Below are 17418 nucleotides of genomic sequence, written 5' to 3' on the forward strand. Positions count from 1 at the left end.
TCTTCCCGGACCGGGCCACGAACCCGTGTCCCCTGCATTGGCAGGCGGACCCCCAACCACTGCGCCACCAGGGAAGCCCTAGCAGACCTTTTAATGCTCAGCAGGACCAGATTTCTGCAGGGATATGGAATTTAGTTCCTGGGCCTGGAATGTGCTTTCTCTTACTCTCCCACCACCTGTCTTTTCAGCTGGCTAGTTCTACTCATATTTCTGGTGTCTGCTTAAATATCACCTCCCCACAGGGGCCTTCCCCGACAGCTAAAGCTACTTGTTTTCCCTGTTGTTGTCTTGTAACACCCACTGCTTCTCCTATGTCTCACAGCTCATACAAACACAAATATATGACATACACACACACATGCATATATATCTAAATGTGTTTAAAATGGTTTCTCTTCCTAAATGGAAAGCCCCGTGTGGTGAGATATAGTACTGTCTATCGCTATTCTAGCTCCCTGGCAGGAACTCAGTATAAAGTACTACACTAGTGAAGATGATAAATGTTGAAAATGAGAACGATGAGGCTTTGACGTGTTCATGTGTCTGTTTCTTTGTGTAGTTGGAGCGTACCTCTATATGAACTTGTGGTCGTGATTATTTGTCAGCCTGTCTGCCTCTCCCACCAGACAGTACTCTCTTCAATGGCAAGTCTCTGTGACTTACAGTCTTTGAATATCCAGCATCCGTGCAATGGCTGGTACAGCATGTATAAGTCATACATGTGTATGGAACTGAAACTTGAGATCCCAAATTGGGTTAGCCCAGAGGGAATGGACAGGAGGGGTGGTTTGGCGTATGGATGGGCAACATACTGGATTTGTACAACCTTACCCCACAGATTTCAATATTTGCAGTATAAAGGAACCCAGGGAGTAGTGACAATTCATTCATTCTTTCTCTGCATCTAAATAGAATAATTCAATATGCGCACACAAAAGTAAGAGACATATGCATTATGCCGGAGGTATTAGCCTAGTGTAAAAACGGTGTCATGTCTCAAGAGGTGGCCCTGTTGGATTTCAGTAGGAAACCACTAGAGAAATGAACGAGATGCTGAGCTATTTTAAATTATTGGAGAAAAACTGATCACCACGACTGCAGTCACCATTTACTGCTTTATTTATTACATGTTTATTCGTGTATGTTATTTGTTAACTATTACTTAATAAAAGTATTTATTTTGTAGAGAAAGCGTCTAAGGCATTAAACCTGTAATAGTGAGGAGAAAATAAAAGGAAACCTAATAATGCAGAGATTGTGAACTATGTGCTTAATACATGAGTGCTCCCCAAGGTCCATGTGCAGTTTGGGATAGATGAACTGATATCTTCTCCTATAACCATCATAGTATGTGCAGTATGCTATTTATGTATCAAGTCCTATTTTCCGTGTCAATAACATTATGTGATATATAATGTAATCTCTTAATTAGAGAAAGAAAAATCAAGCAAAGTGATATGGTATGTGGTTAAGAGCATAGTTTCAAATTGCCACTCTGTCACCTACTTAGTTATCTGGTTCTGAGGCAAATTTCCTAATCTCTTTGAACTTCGTTTTTCTTCCCTATAACACTAATGGTAATAATAATAAATACTAACTAACATTGACATATGGGTTATTGTGTGACATTCATTATCTTCAGCACTTTGAATTTATTAACTGTTAATTTCACATCAACTCTATGAGATAAGCAATATTATTATGCCATTTTAGAGATGAAGAAACTTAGGCACAGAGAGGTTATGCAACCTGCCCAAATTTACACAGCTGGCAAGTGGTGGACTAAGTTACCCTCTCTTTAGAGGACGTGCTCTTAACCAGATCCTAGCTATCTTGTAAGAATTATTAAATTCTTTACAATTATTTAATTGTAATGCATGCAGAACAATTATTTTGTCTGGAATATTAATCTTATTATTAATATAACTCATAATATTAATAGTTATTAATAAAGTTTAGCTATTACTATAGTACATTAAAAATAGCACGTATCATCAGCTAGTGACTTTTGTTGGCCACATTGTTAAATACCAAAGTTTAAAAAAATAAAAACATAAGTCTTTTTTCCCTAATAATTCTGTTAAAAGTAATAATATATGACAACAAAGCAATAATAAATTTGCTTTTATATTAATATTTCTTTAAGAATAGCATGGGTGTAAATGAAAGAGATTAGACATTAAAGAAAGTTCTGTTGATTGTAAACTAACAGTTAGTAGCCTGGTAAAGCTTAAATTCTCTATCGTGTTTATTCGCAAGGCTGATTCTCATACTGAACTGGTTACCATCTAGATATTTAGTAAATGCAAATACGTACAAACATGTCAAGGTAAAACATTCAACACCAAGTAGAATCTGTGTTGTTATTATTATTATTGAAAATACTATCATAAATTATTAAAAAAATATATATCATATACCATCACATATTTTTGCTCTACTGGTATTAAATATATCCACTTTAAAGTCAATAACCACTGCTTACAAGATTCACATGCTACAGCTTTATTTTTAGGATTTGAAGGCTAAAATAAACATTAGAAAAATCTTTCAGAGAATGTTTTGAAACAAGACATCCTAGGACTAAGACAATGAAAAACACTATTAATATATAAAGCACCTAAATATATTAATAAACATTTATTGAGCAAGTGTTCCATGCTGGGCCCTGTGTGGTTCCTAATATCACTGACCATTATGGAATCATCATGGGCACATCTAGTCTAAGAGTACAGAGGAGCAAGATAAGTTAACATGGCTGTATTTGGAAAGAAATTTTTAAAGAGGAAATGCAAAACACAGTACCACATTTAGCCAAGAGTTGGGGAGTAAACCATGTATTTTGAAACTAGCCTTGCTTACTTTCTTTTTTTATTAACTTTAAAATTTTTAAAGTTACTTTCCATTTACAGTTATTACAAAATATTGGCTCTATTCCCCCTGTTGTACAATGCATCCTTGAGCCTATCTTACACCCTAGCCATGCTTACTTTCATTTTCTCTCTGTCATCTATTAATCAGCCATCTCAGAACAAAATGTGACTTTTTGCGACAGAACGGAAAACACATCCAAAGCTTCATACGGTATGACTCGGTATCCTGGATAAATAAGAACTCTAGAAAGCCAAGACCTCAAACTTTTATCCTTCTTGGGAGATAAAATCGTTTGACAGAAAGCAAAAACATTAAGCAGCTGACCCACCATCTTCCAATATTTTCTGGACTATTTTCTTGATTCTGGGAGCTTCTGCGTCCAGACAGATTTTCTTCCCATTCTTCAACATTGCTCTGCAAGAGAGAATAGAATTATCCGAGAGCATCCTGGCACACTATCAGAAGGGATCCAACAGTGTCGGTAGGGACGGAGGTGAAGGGCTTCCCTAGTGAGGCGATACTGCAGAAGCAGAGACTTACATTACTTCGACTTTGGTGCAGTGGGGTCCTGCCCTGATCACTTCCAAACCTTGGATGTTACTGGGATGAATGCCAGAGGTGGTCTTCACACATGAGCAGCGAAGTTCAATGTACAGCCTTCTATCCATACTTTTAGCTAGGGTAGAAGGTGCGATTCTATGAGAGGTCATGATTATCTCAAGGATCTTCCCTATTGATGGGTACCTCTCTCACAAGGCCATTGCGAGTCTGATCGGTAAACCTTTAGTAAAGTACCCTAGCGGAATTCCTGGCACATGAGTGCATCGCCTCCATTTACAGTTATTCATATAATGCCTTTCTCTAGTCCCAGGAGCACCAGGACAGTCCATCCCCCAGATACAGCTGCAGCAGAAGCAGCCTCAGGTGCAGGGAAACAGAGACTCCACCTTCAGCTTTCCCTAAGTTTCTCTTACGTTCTCCAGTGGTGGAGGGAACCAGCGTGGTCAGGAGCAGTGACATCGGCAGCAACACCTGCAGGACAGGAAGTGGGATGGCCCTGGTACAGGAGGAGGTGGTGCTGCCCCTGAGGCTCATGGCAGAAAAGACTGAGTTAGAGCTGTTAGCCTGGGAGTCTGCAGCTAAGTCGCTTTCACAGTCTCCTGCTGTCTTTTATACACACTCCCTCAAGGCCAGTAAGGAGAAAAAGGATAGGGATGGGGGAAGTGAGGGTGTGTGGTAATATATGTGTAAGAGTGGTCAAGTTGTGCCCAACCCAGATAAATGCCAGGCGAGTCAAATTCCTGCTAAATTTCATTTTAAGCATCCCTGCACACTCTCACTCCCCCCTTCTCAATATCCATCTCCCTTACACATATTTAATACTGTACTTAGGAAGAACTAGACTGAAATATTACACATATTTTCTTTGTATAATTATGTAATATGCCCTGCCTTTCCTATAATGCAATTTAGAGGCCTTATAGACACTTTAGGTGTATCTGAAAGCATAAGTACGCGGCCCTCGAAACAGAGAGTTAACTTCCCTTTCCGGTTGCCAAGGAAAGCAGATGTTCCTATCTTGGTCGTTGATAAGTATTGGGATTCGTTTGGAGTATGTGGATAAAATAGGAGCCAATTACCATCAAAGTCTCACTTTGCATATTAGTTTATGGGCTTCTTTCTGTCTTCCAAATATATCATCTTTTGTAATTTTATCCAGAAACTAGAAGCAAACTCATCCTCCTTTCTGTTATAAAATAAACTACTTTTTTTCTATCATCTGAGTATACACTAGAAAACAAGACCCAGCAGCTTTATTTTTCATTATTAATCTAGCTGAGAAATGTATAATACAATTCACTGTAAAAGATTCATAACCTGCAGATGCATGTGGGATAAAGCATGCAAGTTCCTCTTCATCATTACTCCACATTCCCGGTCTCCTATGGTAACCACCGGTAACAATTTGGCACTAGTTTTCTATTCTCTCTACATTTCTATATACACATATACATATACATAGAGCCACACACATAATATTGGGTAACTTTTTGGCCAACCCAATACATAGAGATAAACATATAGAGAGGTAGACATAGATTTTTTAAATATAAATGGGATTATTATATAGCTTTTGTCCTTCAAAAATATGTCTTCAGCATCCTTGCATGCTACCTCAGTGTCACTTTTCCCCATTCTTTTCAACGTCTGCATAACATTCTATAGCATGGGCTCTTGTTGTTCAACTTCTGTCCCATTGGTGACCTTGAAGGTGTTTCCATTTTTGAACTTTTATATGAACTGCAGTAACATCTTTATTCCTCAAGTCTCAGACACCAATTAAGGGTCTTGATCTCAGACCCCACACGACAAAGCCCCGCAGCTATGCAGAGATAGACCTGCACATCACATACTGGCTTGCACATGCTATTGTCTGGATCTCTGCCCCATCTATGAGACCTGCTTCCTCAACAGGACTGTACACTTTTTTTTTAAGGTTTTTAAAATAACATTTATTTCTTAAAAGTTAACATGTGCATAATAGGAAACCGAAAAACACAAGAAGCAAAAATCAGTCGTCCATAATCACAAGCAGTTTACTGTTTGATGCATCCTTCTAAATCTCATTTGTGTATCTACACAACTAAGCATCCATGTATCTGAATTTATGTAATTCAGATTTTACAGTTATGTATCATGCTTTTTCCCACATCACGAACATTTACCATTTCAAAGTCCCACAGCTATATGAGTATTTTTATAACCAAGAATACACTACAGCAAGTCAATCTGGAAGGAAAAAAATATAATCCTGCCTTTCTTGGCAATAAAAATTTCATAAAAGACAAAAATGGCAACAGGCCTTTAGACAGATATTGGCAGACTTATGATTAAAATACTACATTCCCTTAATGTTAAATTCAAAATGAGACATAACACAACAGAGTACACAAAGCATAATGCTTCTAAGAGGATTCATTATCTGATCTAAACAATTAAAGTATTAGCAAGAAGGTATGTTTCCATTGACTCACTTAACAATATATTCCTATAGCACAGCCAAGAGATGCACACGCATCAATGGTTATCATCAAAATATAAATATGAACACATCCACATACATCCCTCCCTTTATACTTCCTTCTGCCCCTCTTCTGCCAACCTAATGAAAGAGTCCTGACGTATATTTCTGAGACAGTTTAACCATTCCATATCCAAGGTGCTGCTTTTTTAAAAAATCAATTATAACAAAGATATTTACAAATTGGTTAATTCACTAGCTCTATTTTTTTTTTTTTTTTGCGGTATGCGGGCCTCTCACTGTTGTGGCCTCTTCTGTTGCGGAGCACAGGCTCCGGACGCGCAGGTTCAGCGGCCATGGCTCACGGGCCTAGCCGCTCCGTGGCGTGTGGGATCTTCCCGGACCGGGGCACGAACCCATGTACCCTGCATCGGCAGGCGGACTCTCAACCACTGCGCCACCGGGGAAGCCCACTAGCTCTACTTTTTATCCTACATCGTCACCTCTGATCATCTAAAAATCTTAGATGTTGCAAAGTAAAGAATGAACCTTGTCCACAATAAACATAGGTACTTTACAAAACTGCACATATAGCCTATGGTTATAACCTAAAACTGTCTTCTAGACATGGAGATATTAGCCAAGAGCCCTTCCTTTCACCCTTCCTCTTACCCTTCCACCAGCATTTCAACGACTAAGTACAGGACTACATCTAGCTCTAAGAAGTGGATTAACATAGACACTCCCAGAAGACACAACCCTTCCTAAAAAACAACAAAAGAGCATTTATAAAGGGATTATTTTACTACCTCTACTTTTAATATATTTGGGGCATTAGGACTTGTTTATTCTTTAATGCACAGCAATATTAACTGAAATGCACAAGTAGTACAATGGTTAGACAATCTGAACGTCTAGACTCATGGGCACAGAACCCCCCTCTACACTTTTGAATACAGAGGCATGTCCAAGGTTTCTTTGAAGGCCTCATGTATCCTATAATGTGTAAGGTAACACAATATACAGCAGGTCTTAGCTAAACAGTGTTAGTGAATAAATCAGTGAATATGTATCACTAAAGGAAAGTTTCGTTTTCATTTCTAATCAGTCACAATTCTCAAATTAGACTTCACATGGCCCAAAGTACCTGTGGTATAAAAAGGTGCTTTGGAAGGCTGGGCAAAAAGGATGAGGCCCCAGACACAGGTTGTCTTCCTCTTACAACTATGTCCAAATCTTACACAATATTCAAACTTCCCATTTTCTTATTTATTTATACCTTCAAAATTTTAGAAGAAACTCTTAAAATATTAAATGTATAAGATTACTTTTTATCAAAAGAATGACTGCAGTAAATGATTTCCAACTTGTAAAACATTTTAAGCCAATTTCTCCTGTTGTTTAGCAGTTACTGACTATGCCTACTGAAGTTCTTATTTCCTGTTTTACAATGTATTCCATATTTTTCTCCAGCCCATTTGTTTTCTTCTTATAACTTACAGTCTAGCAGTAGAACATATTAAATTAACCTGATTTTCCACCTCTCCCAACCCCAAAATTCATAGTCTAGTAGGTAAGCTTAAGGAAAATCTTAAGCTGAAAAAACTTAGTATCCTTCTAAGAGTGACCATGTGAAGTGAATTATAGAAAGAATTTCAACAGGAAATAGAATCAGGAGAGCAAACTTCCTTCTGGTTCTTCCTGAGTGATGATGGTATAGCCTTTCCCCATTATTGTGATTAAACTATTGCTGATTCACAAATCAGATATGTTTGTATTCAACCATAAGCTCAAAACCATTTCCACAGCAAGATATAAAGTTTTTTGGCATTATTCATCGTATCATTCTTTTCCTGTCCATCCCACCTCTCCTCTCTGCAACACGTACTGTTTACTATATCTGTGAGTTTCAATGTACGCTTCCCCCTCCCCGACCCCCATACAAACACTATCCACATTTCCTTCCTGGTTCACTTACTAAGATTAGTCAAAAGTTCCTAATCCTTTTGGGGAAACTATATGGAAGTCTTCTGAGCTAAAGATGCTACTTGACTTAGTTGATACCAGGAAAGAGGTAGGCATGTAGCACAGGATCATCAACTCATTGTCTTAATCAACAAGTGTATTTTGTCACAAAAGACACATCGACAGCAAGGTTTGTGAGGAAGTATTAACACATTTCTTGAGTCACTAAAATTTCACAAGCCTATTAGCGTGTGAGGTAAATAACGTTTTGCCAGTTTTCATTTCTTCAATATGTATTAAGTATCTACTATGTGCCAGGCATTACAAAGTCTCTTTGCTGTGTGACTTAGTCATTTAACTACTTCTTTTTTAAAAGTGAGATCTCAAATATTTGTGCAAAGCAATGGGATATAAATACTAATTTGCTATTACTACTACTACTATTGCTAGCTGCTATTACTGTCACATGCATGATTTTCTTGGCTTTCCATGAAGAGAAACATAATACTGACTTGAATAACCTGACTATACAGAAATGGGTAAAAAATATTTTAAAATCAGTTATTCAAGCAAAAGAAGTTACTTTATGCAAAGTTATTACTTCAGAGAATGCTAGAAAATTAGTGTCAGAGGCTCTTGGGTTTAAAAATAACTTGACAGCTTTTTATGACTCTTACTTTGTCACCCTGGGTTTTTTTTTTGTGGTAAGTTACTTTATCTCTTTTTCCTTTAAGTCATTGTCTTATAAATAGCAGTGTCATTCAGGAAACTAGCAAGTTTTCTAAGACTCAGAACAGAACTTATCTGTTAGCTATTTCAAAAGAAAATATCTAGAGACACTGGAGGAACATTAGCCTTTAAAATTAAAACATATATTAATTCTGCATTAATTAGAATGTTTTGAACTGACATCTCCTAAATATGAAGGGGATAAGCCACTGCCTACAAATTAGTAATAAAACAACCGGTACACTAGGGGCAGGACAGGAATAAAGATACAGATGTAGAGAATGGGCTTGAGGACACGGGAAGGGGGAAGGGTAAGCTGGGATGCAACGAGAGAGTGGCATGGACATATATACACTACCAAATGTAAAACAGATAGCTAGTGGGAAGCAGCCGCGTAGCACAGGGAGATCAGCTCGGTGCTTTGTGACCACCTAGAGGGTTAGGAGAGGGAGGGTGGGAGGGAGATGCAAGAGGGAGAGGATTTGGGGATATATGTATATGTATAACTGATTCACTTTGTTATAAAGCAGAAACTAACACACCATTGTAAAGCCATTATACTCCAATAAAGATGTTAAAACAACAACAAAAAAACCCAATGGGTACAGAAGATCCTAGAGATGATAAAATGGAGGGTCAGTTTGTTAAAGCGCTTTAATCAATAAATTGAAATACTAGCCAACAAAAGCTTTCCTATAAGTGCTGAAATCTAATATGTCTTCTGTATAACTCTGAGTGCCCAAGAATGATCCAGACCTCAAATACTCTGGCACTAATATAATTGAGGCTGTATCTTATCCAGGGGTGAGGCATGGTGTGGGGAGTGGAGGGAGAGGGGGGAAGGTGAAAGAGCTGATGGGGAAATATCTTCCTGGGTGCTGTTATACAGGAACAATGCAAAGTTGTGCAAGCCTGAGGATTTTTATTTTAATTATATTGATTGTTACTATTTGTTGAACATCAGATGCCTGACCATCCTTTTCTGATCCTCTTTTACTGCATAACAAGCCATCTCCAAACTTAGTGGCTTACGGCAAAGGTTTGTAATTTCTGATAACTCTGTGTGCTAATGAGGGGTTCTTCTGTTTTCATCTTGCCTGAGCTCACTTGAGTTGGTGTGGTCAGAGGGCAACTGGAATGGCTGAAAAGTCCAAACTGGCCTCTTTCACGTGGGAGGTGTTTCGTGCTGGCTACTGGCTGAGATTTTTGCTGGGACACCTTGGTCCTCCTGTTCGTCCTCCTCTTTTAAGTAGTATCGTTACATTTGTCATGAATAAATGAAGAAGGAGGAAGGAAGGGAGCAGGAGAGAGAGAAAGAGAGAGAGAGAAGGAAGAGGAGAGTAGGAAAGAGAGAAAAAGACAATGAAAGACAAGAGCCTTCCTCCCTCCTCCCTTCCCATCCCGTTTCCTTTCTTCTCCTCCTCCTGCTCTGTCCCTCTCCTCCCCTCCTCGCCCCTCCCCAGCCCCAGAAACCATGATGCACCTCCAGGATGCCCTTTCAGGATCCTCTGGAGGGTGCACCACAGCTTTCTTCCTTTGCTGGGAAAGATGGCAGCAGATCACGCAGAACAAACGTCCCCCCTGGGCATAGCTCACCGCCTGAGGGCGCTGTCTCACCCAAAGCTATGCCCACTCCCCAGGGGTAGCCCACATCTAATGGCTGGTCAATGGGCAGATTCAGAGGTCTGCCTCCTTGCCAAAATTCAGAATAACTCTGCAAAGCCAGGCCAGCTCCAGAGCTTCTCACAGGGCCACCCGAATCTTCTGTCACACAGCAGCTCTTCCTTTGCCCACTGCTGCTTGCTTACTTCCTGACAGATGTTAATTTTTAGAGCATTCCTCAAATTTCCTGCATGCAAATCTCCTCTCAGAGTTTGATTCTAGGCAATGCCACCTAAGACACTATTGCTGTCTCCCTCTCTCTCTCAAAATATCTAGTTCCTTTTCATTCAGCTTTCAAGAAAAGCTTTGTCAGAGAAAACTTTGAGTGTATTTGCTGCCAAAAGCCCTTACCTTAGGTTGAAAGCTTCTCATCTTTGTAATCGCCGTATCATAAGGATCCTGCACGAGGTCCAGTATGAAACAAGATTACCAATAAATGTCTGACATACCGATATTTGATGGATTAATGTTTATAAGAAGGGAAATACATCATACATCTTTATATTGTTGCCACATAACTGACAGAAAATATATAGAGAATATGAATGCATTGTTTCCAGAAGCTTCCTGAAAAAGACTGGTGGAAAAAAAAAGATTTCTTAGAAGCACTAAAAATTAATCATTCACACATAGGTATAAAGAATGGTAATACATATGAGAAAAATTAAGGGTGCTCAAATGATTGAACCCTCAGTTTTCTCATTTAAAGAGGAGCTTGAATTAGGAGGCTTGAGAAAGGAACTAACATTTATCAAGAAACTACTTTGTTCCAGGTTAGTCTTTATTGCCTGAGAGATAGATATTATTGTACTGCTCTTACAGATGAGAAAACTGAGGGATGGAGAGGCTAAATAAATTGCCAAAGTCACGTAGCTAAAAATACTCAAAACTAGACTTGAAATGCAACTGCTTTGACTCGCACTTCACCACAAACTACAAAGAACTATCACCGGCCTCTCTTGCTGGAAGTGAATCAAATCAACTATTTTTCTCTTTGTTCAACCCAAGAGGTGGGTCCGAAATAATCATCACACTTTTATGTGGTAGGGGAAACACATCCATTAAGAACACGGATTTTTCAGAGGGCAGGGGATGTTCTTGCAATTTCTCAATATTTAAGAAATTGGACTCTAGACTTGGTGGAAACAAAGTTTTACACCTAAACTCTATGTCTTGCTATGTCATTATTTCACTTTACGTATTTGAAGTATGAACAATCTTTGTCGGGAATATAATATTAATTTTGCTGACTAAAAGCCACTGAGGACCATCAGCCAAAATCAGAATCATGTGCACTGATGGTTCTTAGTAGTCAGGGAGGCAAATCGAAATCCCCAGGCTCTTCCTCTGTCTGGTAAATTTCTCAATTTGTAACATCCAGGAAGGACTTTTGAAGCTATGAACAACCTGAGAATTACCCACAGCAACTCTTTTCCTCATGCAAGGATTAAAACTATGATAGAAAAACAAAGCCACTAGTCATATTTTATCATAGATCCTGTCATATCTTCAGGAACTGAAGGATTATGTAAATGTGTCACACCCGGAGGCAAACAAGAAAGTCTGGTAGAATGAAGGGCATCGATTGCACATTGAAAATTGTTTGAATTGGGGGAGAAGCATAGAGTAAATTTTAGCTGAGCGTTTGTTCAATTCCCAGTGATTTCATATATGAGAATGAATTTCAGAGGGATAACAGAGTGAATATAGTATTTAGGAATTTAGAGGAGGAAAATAGAAGGTATATCCTTAGAAGATGTTCATTAGATTAGTTTCCCTCGGATATGTTAGTCTTTGAGTTTGCTACTCGCAGGATCAATAGTAACAGCAGGATTGGTGAGTAGTAGCTGTCACTGAGGTTCTTGTATAGGTTATACTTTGGTAATATACTGTGATCTATTTTATTTGTAGAACAGCCAATTATAACACGAGCATGACAAATACGATTTCAAGAATATTACAATAAGGTCTTATTCTATGATCTATAAACAAACTAAACTTACTAATCTTGCTTCTGGGAAAAACAGACATTTTGAATTATGATAAAGAAGTAATCAGTAATGTTTATTTCTTCACATGTTTTGTCCATCCCAAAGGCATTTAATACGCTTTCATTTGTTATTATCAGGCACTTACTCAATGAGTATTTTGGGGCTCATACAATAAATCAGGGATTGTTTAAAACACTGAAATTTATAATTCAAACATTTATAGTAACTGGTTTGTTTTTTTAGGATTAGTGTATAACTTATGGGTTCAAAGGGAAAAAATGCTATTTGAGAGAGCAATAAAGTACCATAGAAGTTTAAAATTTTTTTTTTAATTTGAGGTATTTTATGATTTTTTACATTGTTGAAAAAATTGTCAGCAAACTCATCTCTTTGAATCTACTCTAGGTTTTTTCATATCTTTGTATCTCTGTTTCTCTCACACATACATTCTCTCTCTATTACGTAGATATATTAATGTGTAATAATAGAACATTTATTAATCTAATTGATATTTGATATATATGGAAAGAGATGAAAAGATATAGAATAGCTTAGGTTAGATATAGATATGTTAATAATATATTAGCATATATTAATAAATACAAATACATGTTAATATAAGCATATATAACAATTAATCCAATTGGGGGATGCATGTATGTATACTAATTGGATTAGTCTCTTTCCTTTTGTTTTCTTGCTCTTCCTCAGAATGAGCTATTCCCATGAAATTGGTATTTTAATACCAGAGAGACAGTGGGAATTGTTTAGATCACTTATCTTTTTTTTTTTTTTTTTTTTTTTTGCGGTACACGGGCCTCTCACTGCTGTGGCCTCTCCCGTCGCAGAGCACAGGCTCCGGACGCACAGGCTCAGCAGCCATGGCTCACGGGCCCAGCCGCTCCGCGGCATGTGGGATCTTCCTGGACCGGGGCACAGAACCCATGTCTCCTGCATCGGCAGGCGGACTCTCAACCACTGCGCCACCAGGGAAGCCCTAGATCACTTATCTTTTAAAGCACATACTATGTGCTAGGACTGTCCTAGGAACTGAGGTGAACATCATAAACATAGCCCTGCCCTCATGGAGCTTACAGTGAAGGTGGAACAGACACTAAATAAATGACCACATGTACATAGTCTCTATAGGCTCTACAGTCATGTTGGTGACAAAATGCTGTGAAGGGAAAGAATAAATTTCTATGACAGGATATAAAAGGGACTTTAATCTAGTGGGGGGAAGGGTCAGAGAGGCCATGAGTGACATGTAAACTGGCCTTGAAGGAAGGACGGGAGTTAGTCAGGTGAAAGTGAGGGGTCAGTGTTATAGGCTGAAGGGACTGCACATACCAGAGCTCTTGTTGGATTGCTTGTAGGCAAGAAAGAGAAAAGAGGGTAAAGGAATTAAACTTTATTCAGCACCTACCATGAGCCAGGTGACTGATTTTAGGGCACTATCTGACAACCTGAGTTTCAGGAAAACTTATTAATTCATTAAAGTTAATCTGTATCAGGTATTGGGGATGCGGAGATGAACAAAATATGGCAGATGCTCTGGGAGAACTCTAAGTAGAGCAGGGTAAAAACCCTTATAAGCAAGTAAAAGTAATGCAATGTTGGCTATTCACATAAATTCAGATATTTAGAAGATATTATGGGAACATCAAAATGGAAACCACGAGTTCTGCTGGGAATGCCAAGGAAAACTTCATGAGGGAGGTGTTGATTGAACTGAGCTCTGAAGGATGAATAAGCTTCCTCCTATAGACGGAAAATGGGAAGGGCCTTCCCGGTAGAGGCCCTACCAAATGCAAAGGCCTGGACCTGGAAAGAACTTGCCCTGTAAGGGAACTGAATTCTTGACTGCAAAGATGCTAGGGGAAAATGCAGTTGAAGTAATAATCAGGAGTCATGAAACAGAACTTAATTTGTCATACTTTGTAACTTGTATTTCATGTCTAGGAAACAGGCAGCAGTAAAGGATTTAAGGTAAGGAAGGCTTATCTATTTGTGTTTTCTAAAGAACCCAGACATTGTTGGTGCTGTGAATGAGGAACTGGAAGGAGAGTGAGCTTGGAAATAGGTTGAACTAATGCAAGGACATTGGGAAATGAGGGTCCTCTCTGCTAGCCAAAGAGGAGAGTGGTTAATTTTTACAATAATGTAGAATTAAAGAGGAATGACATTTTTGTAACAGTACAATAAAGAAGAAAGAACTTGGGCTTCCCTGGTGGTGCAGTGGTTGAGAGTCCGCCTGCCGGTGCAGGGGACACCGGTTCGTGCCCCGGTCCGGGAAGATCCCACATGCCGCGGAGCGGCTGGGCCCGTGAGCCATGGCCGCTGAGCCTGCGCATCCGGAGCCTGTGCTCCGCAACGGAGAGGCCACAACAGTGAGAGGCCCGCGTACAAGAAAGAACTTCAGTAAATTTTTAAAATCTTTTATTGTTTTTCCCAGAGAACAAAGGAAGTACCATAAACCATTGAGACCACATTTAACAAGTGCAATTTTAACATAGTAAATGTGATCCATATGTAATTCTTTGTAACAAAATGGTCAAAACCTTTAAAAGATACAGTATAAGCATCTGCAAATCTTAGCAGGGCAGTGCATTTTTTTTTTTTTAACTGCATGATGAGTTTATATTCAAAGAGCTCAAATATGTTTTCAGAACTTTCAAAGTATAAATCATTGTTAAGTTTGCCTTTACTCTTTCTTTTTTTTAACATCTTTATTGGAGTATAATTGCTTTACAATGTGTCTTTACTTTTAAGAAACTAAAAGGATGTATTTTTATAAAAACTAGAAATAAGGAATTTACCTAGTTCCTAGCTTCTTCATCAATCCAAAACATATACTTAGAAATATAATACTATAGATATAATACTCCTAATAAACTGGATAATAAATACCATAAAAATCAAAAGTTTAATGAGTAAGTCATGACATTATGCCATACTAGGAAGACATCAAATATCTAAATGTATAGGAAAAGAATATATTAGTCCTTAGAACTCATACATTTAGGAATTCTAAATAAGGAAATATATTCCACACAGATAACTATATAATATATCCAGATTTCTAATGCAATGTAACTTAACTAGCTAACCAGGGTCAAGAGTAAGAAAATTCTCTAACATATTCCTCAAGAAACAATATTAAAGTAGTTCCTATTTCATGAAAGGGTGAGAATAACAGTTTATCTCCGTATACAGCATTCTAATGAAATATCATTCACACATTAAAGACACAGCTTTTTCCATAGCACTATAAGAACTATATTGTAGAAATACAATAGTCACCTTGAAAGATTAACAACCAATGATTCCTGATTCACAATTTAGTTAATTGCCAAAGATTTCAGTAGCATAGCAGATAAAATAACAGCAAATAAGGAGCAGGAGATACCACGCTAAACACGCCATAAACTGAGCAGAAAGCTGCAGGGACAAACATAGTTTCCCTCCTCTCATCTCTCTCTTATAGTGGGGAATTCATACAGAAACCTAACTCACTGGAGAAAATTAGCCCTTGCTTCTTGTCTTCACTGGGTCCAGAGATCCCCAGAAAACTCTTCTGCTGAAGAACTGGGCAATTTTTCCAATGCACAGTCCTTTCTCTTAATTTTTCTTGTTTCCACTGTTGGGAAAAGAATGACATCAGTATAACCAAATTTCCACACACCTGTCTACCCCAACTTGTTTTCAAAACACAGTTGAGGATCAATAAAAAGCAAAGGGTGGGCTCAAGATCTCTAGTAACAACAACAACAACAAATACATCTCAGCGGTGAGTTCTGTGTAACCTCCTAGGCAATTACACATGACATTTGTGATAAGGGTTTTCCCAGGACATTCTAGAACAACTTTCGCCCCTTCTCCCGAACATCCTTTTTTTTTTCTAAGCGTGGTCTGGAATGTGGTTGCCAAATCCCACGCGGAGAATAAGGACTTTGAGAAGTCCGCACTCCAAGAGACATTCAGAAATCAAAAAGATCAAGGTGACAGGTACCTGTCCAACATTTTCTGGATGACCTTCTTGATCAGAGGAGCTTCTGGGTCCAGACAGACTTCCTTTTTGTTCTTCAAGGTGGCTCTGCAGAGAGAAAAGGAGGATGCGCCCATGAGCTGCGGGGGCTGAAGTCAGGGCTGGGGAGACATCCCTCTTGCCAAGGTCACAGTGGACAGCGCCGCGCAGGAGGACTTACACCACTTCCACCTTGGAGCACTGCGGTCCTGGGGCGATCACCTTCAGATTACTGACCATTTTGGGATGAATCCCCGGTGTGGTGGTTAAGCACATGCAACGCAGCTCTCTCACTATGACCGCGACAGGACCCGCTGGGGTAGAAAGAGAGACACGGTTATGGGCAGGTTGCTGGGAGATCTCTTCCCCAGCCAGTCCGACCTGGACATTTCCCCACGCCCAGGGCGTCGCGGCCGCCTGGCAGGCGGGGCCACTCCGCCTGCCCGGTGCGTCCGGCTGGCTGTGAGCTCTCACCGCTGGCGAGGGGCCCTGGCGGCGTCAGCAGCAGCAGCGCGAGCAGCAAGCACAGTGAGCCCGAAGGGCCGGGGATGCGGGCGGCGTGGCTGGACAGGAGTCTCATAGTGGCGAAGAGACTCAGCGAGAGGGGTTCAGGAGGGAGAAGGGGTGGGATTTGAAGCTCTAGAACACCGTGACTTCTTCGGGTCCTCCGCATCCCTTTTATCTGCACTCTCTCCCTCCCGGCAGGAAATTCAATCTTTGGGATGCCTGGGAAATCCCCCGGACTGAGGCGGGGCGGGGTAAAGGGGGCCGAGTGGAGCGGGGTTAGTCAGTGGGGTTTGGGGAGGGCGGCTGGGAGCCGCCGACTGCACCCATTCCGCGATGGACGAGTCAGCTCGCCCCGCGGTGGATGGAGTTCTGCGCTGCTCCCGCTGGAAGTGAGAAGCAGTCCTGCGGAGACTTCATCCTCGGGGCCAGCCTGGGCTAGCGAAAGCCAGCTTCTCCTGGGGCACAGAATCTTCTCAGAGATGCCCGTCGTCGCCATCTAAACAGGAAGACTGGGAACAAAGTAGCCCGGAGGTTTGACTTTAGAAAGATTTCTGAAATTCCTTTCTAATTCTTATTACTATTATTATTCAGGAAATGTAAGCCATGATTAAAACTGTGCCAAACTGCAAGACGTTACACTC

General features: G+C 39.8%; 1 protein-coding gene across 4 annotated transcripts; it reads right to left on the reverse strand.

Annotated features, from left to right (window-relative positions):
* Positions 1-2528: 2528 nt before the first annotated feature.
* Positions 2529-16943, reverse strand: LOC132425409 (C-X-C motif chemokine 6). 4 transcript variants are annotated; one of them, XM_060011709.1, is made up of 4 exons: positions 16745-16874; positions 16452-16584; positions 16256-16339; positions 3034-3288 (listed from the first exon to the last, which is right to left on the reverse strand). In XM_060011709.1, the coding sequence occupies exons 1-4, from the start codon at positions 16848-16850 to the stop codon at positions 3186-3188; spliced, it is 426 nt and encodes a 141-aa protein (XP_059867692.1). In that variant the 5' UTR covers positions 16851-16874; the 3' UTR covers positions 3034-3185. The 4 variants fall into 4 exon arrangements, with proteins under 4 accessions (XP_059867693.1, XP_059867692.1, XP_059867694.1 ...); XM_060011711.1 differs by lacking the exon at positions 3034-3288 and adding an exon at positions 3532-3550; XM_060011708.1 differs by lacking the exon at positions 3034-3288 and adding an exon at positions 14963-15883 and having other exon boundaries at positions 16745-16943.
* Between the last annotated feature and the right edge of the window lie 475 nt (positions 16944-17418).

Source organism: Delphinus delphis, chromosome 5, assembly GCF_949987515.2.
Source record: "Delphinus delphis chromosome 5, mDelDel1.2, whole genome shotgun sequence".
NCBI lineage: Eukaryota > Metazoa > Chordata > Mammalia > Artiodactyla > Delphinidae > Delphinus > Delphinus delphis.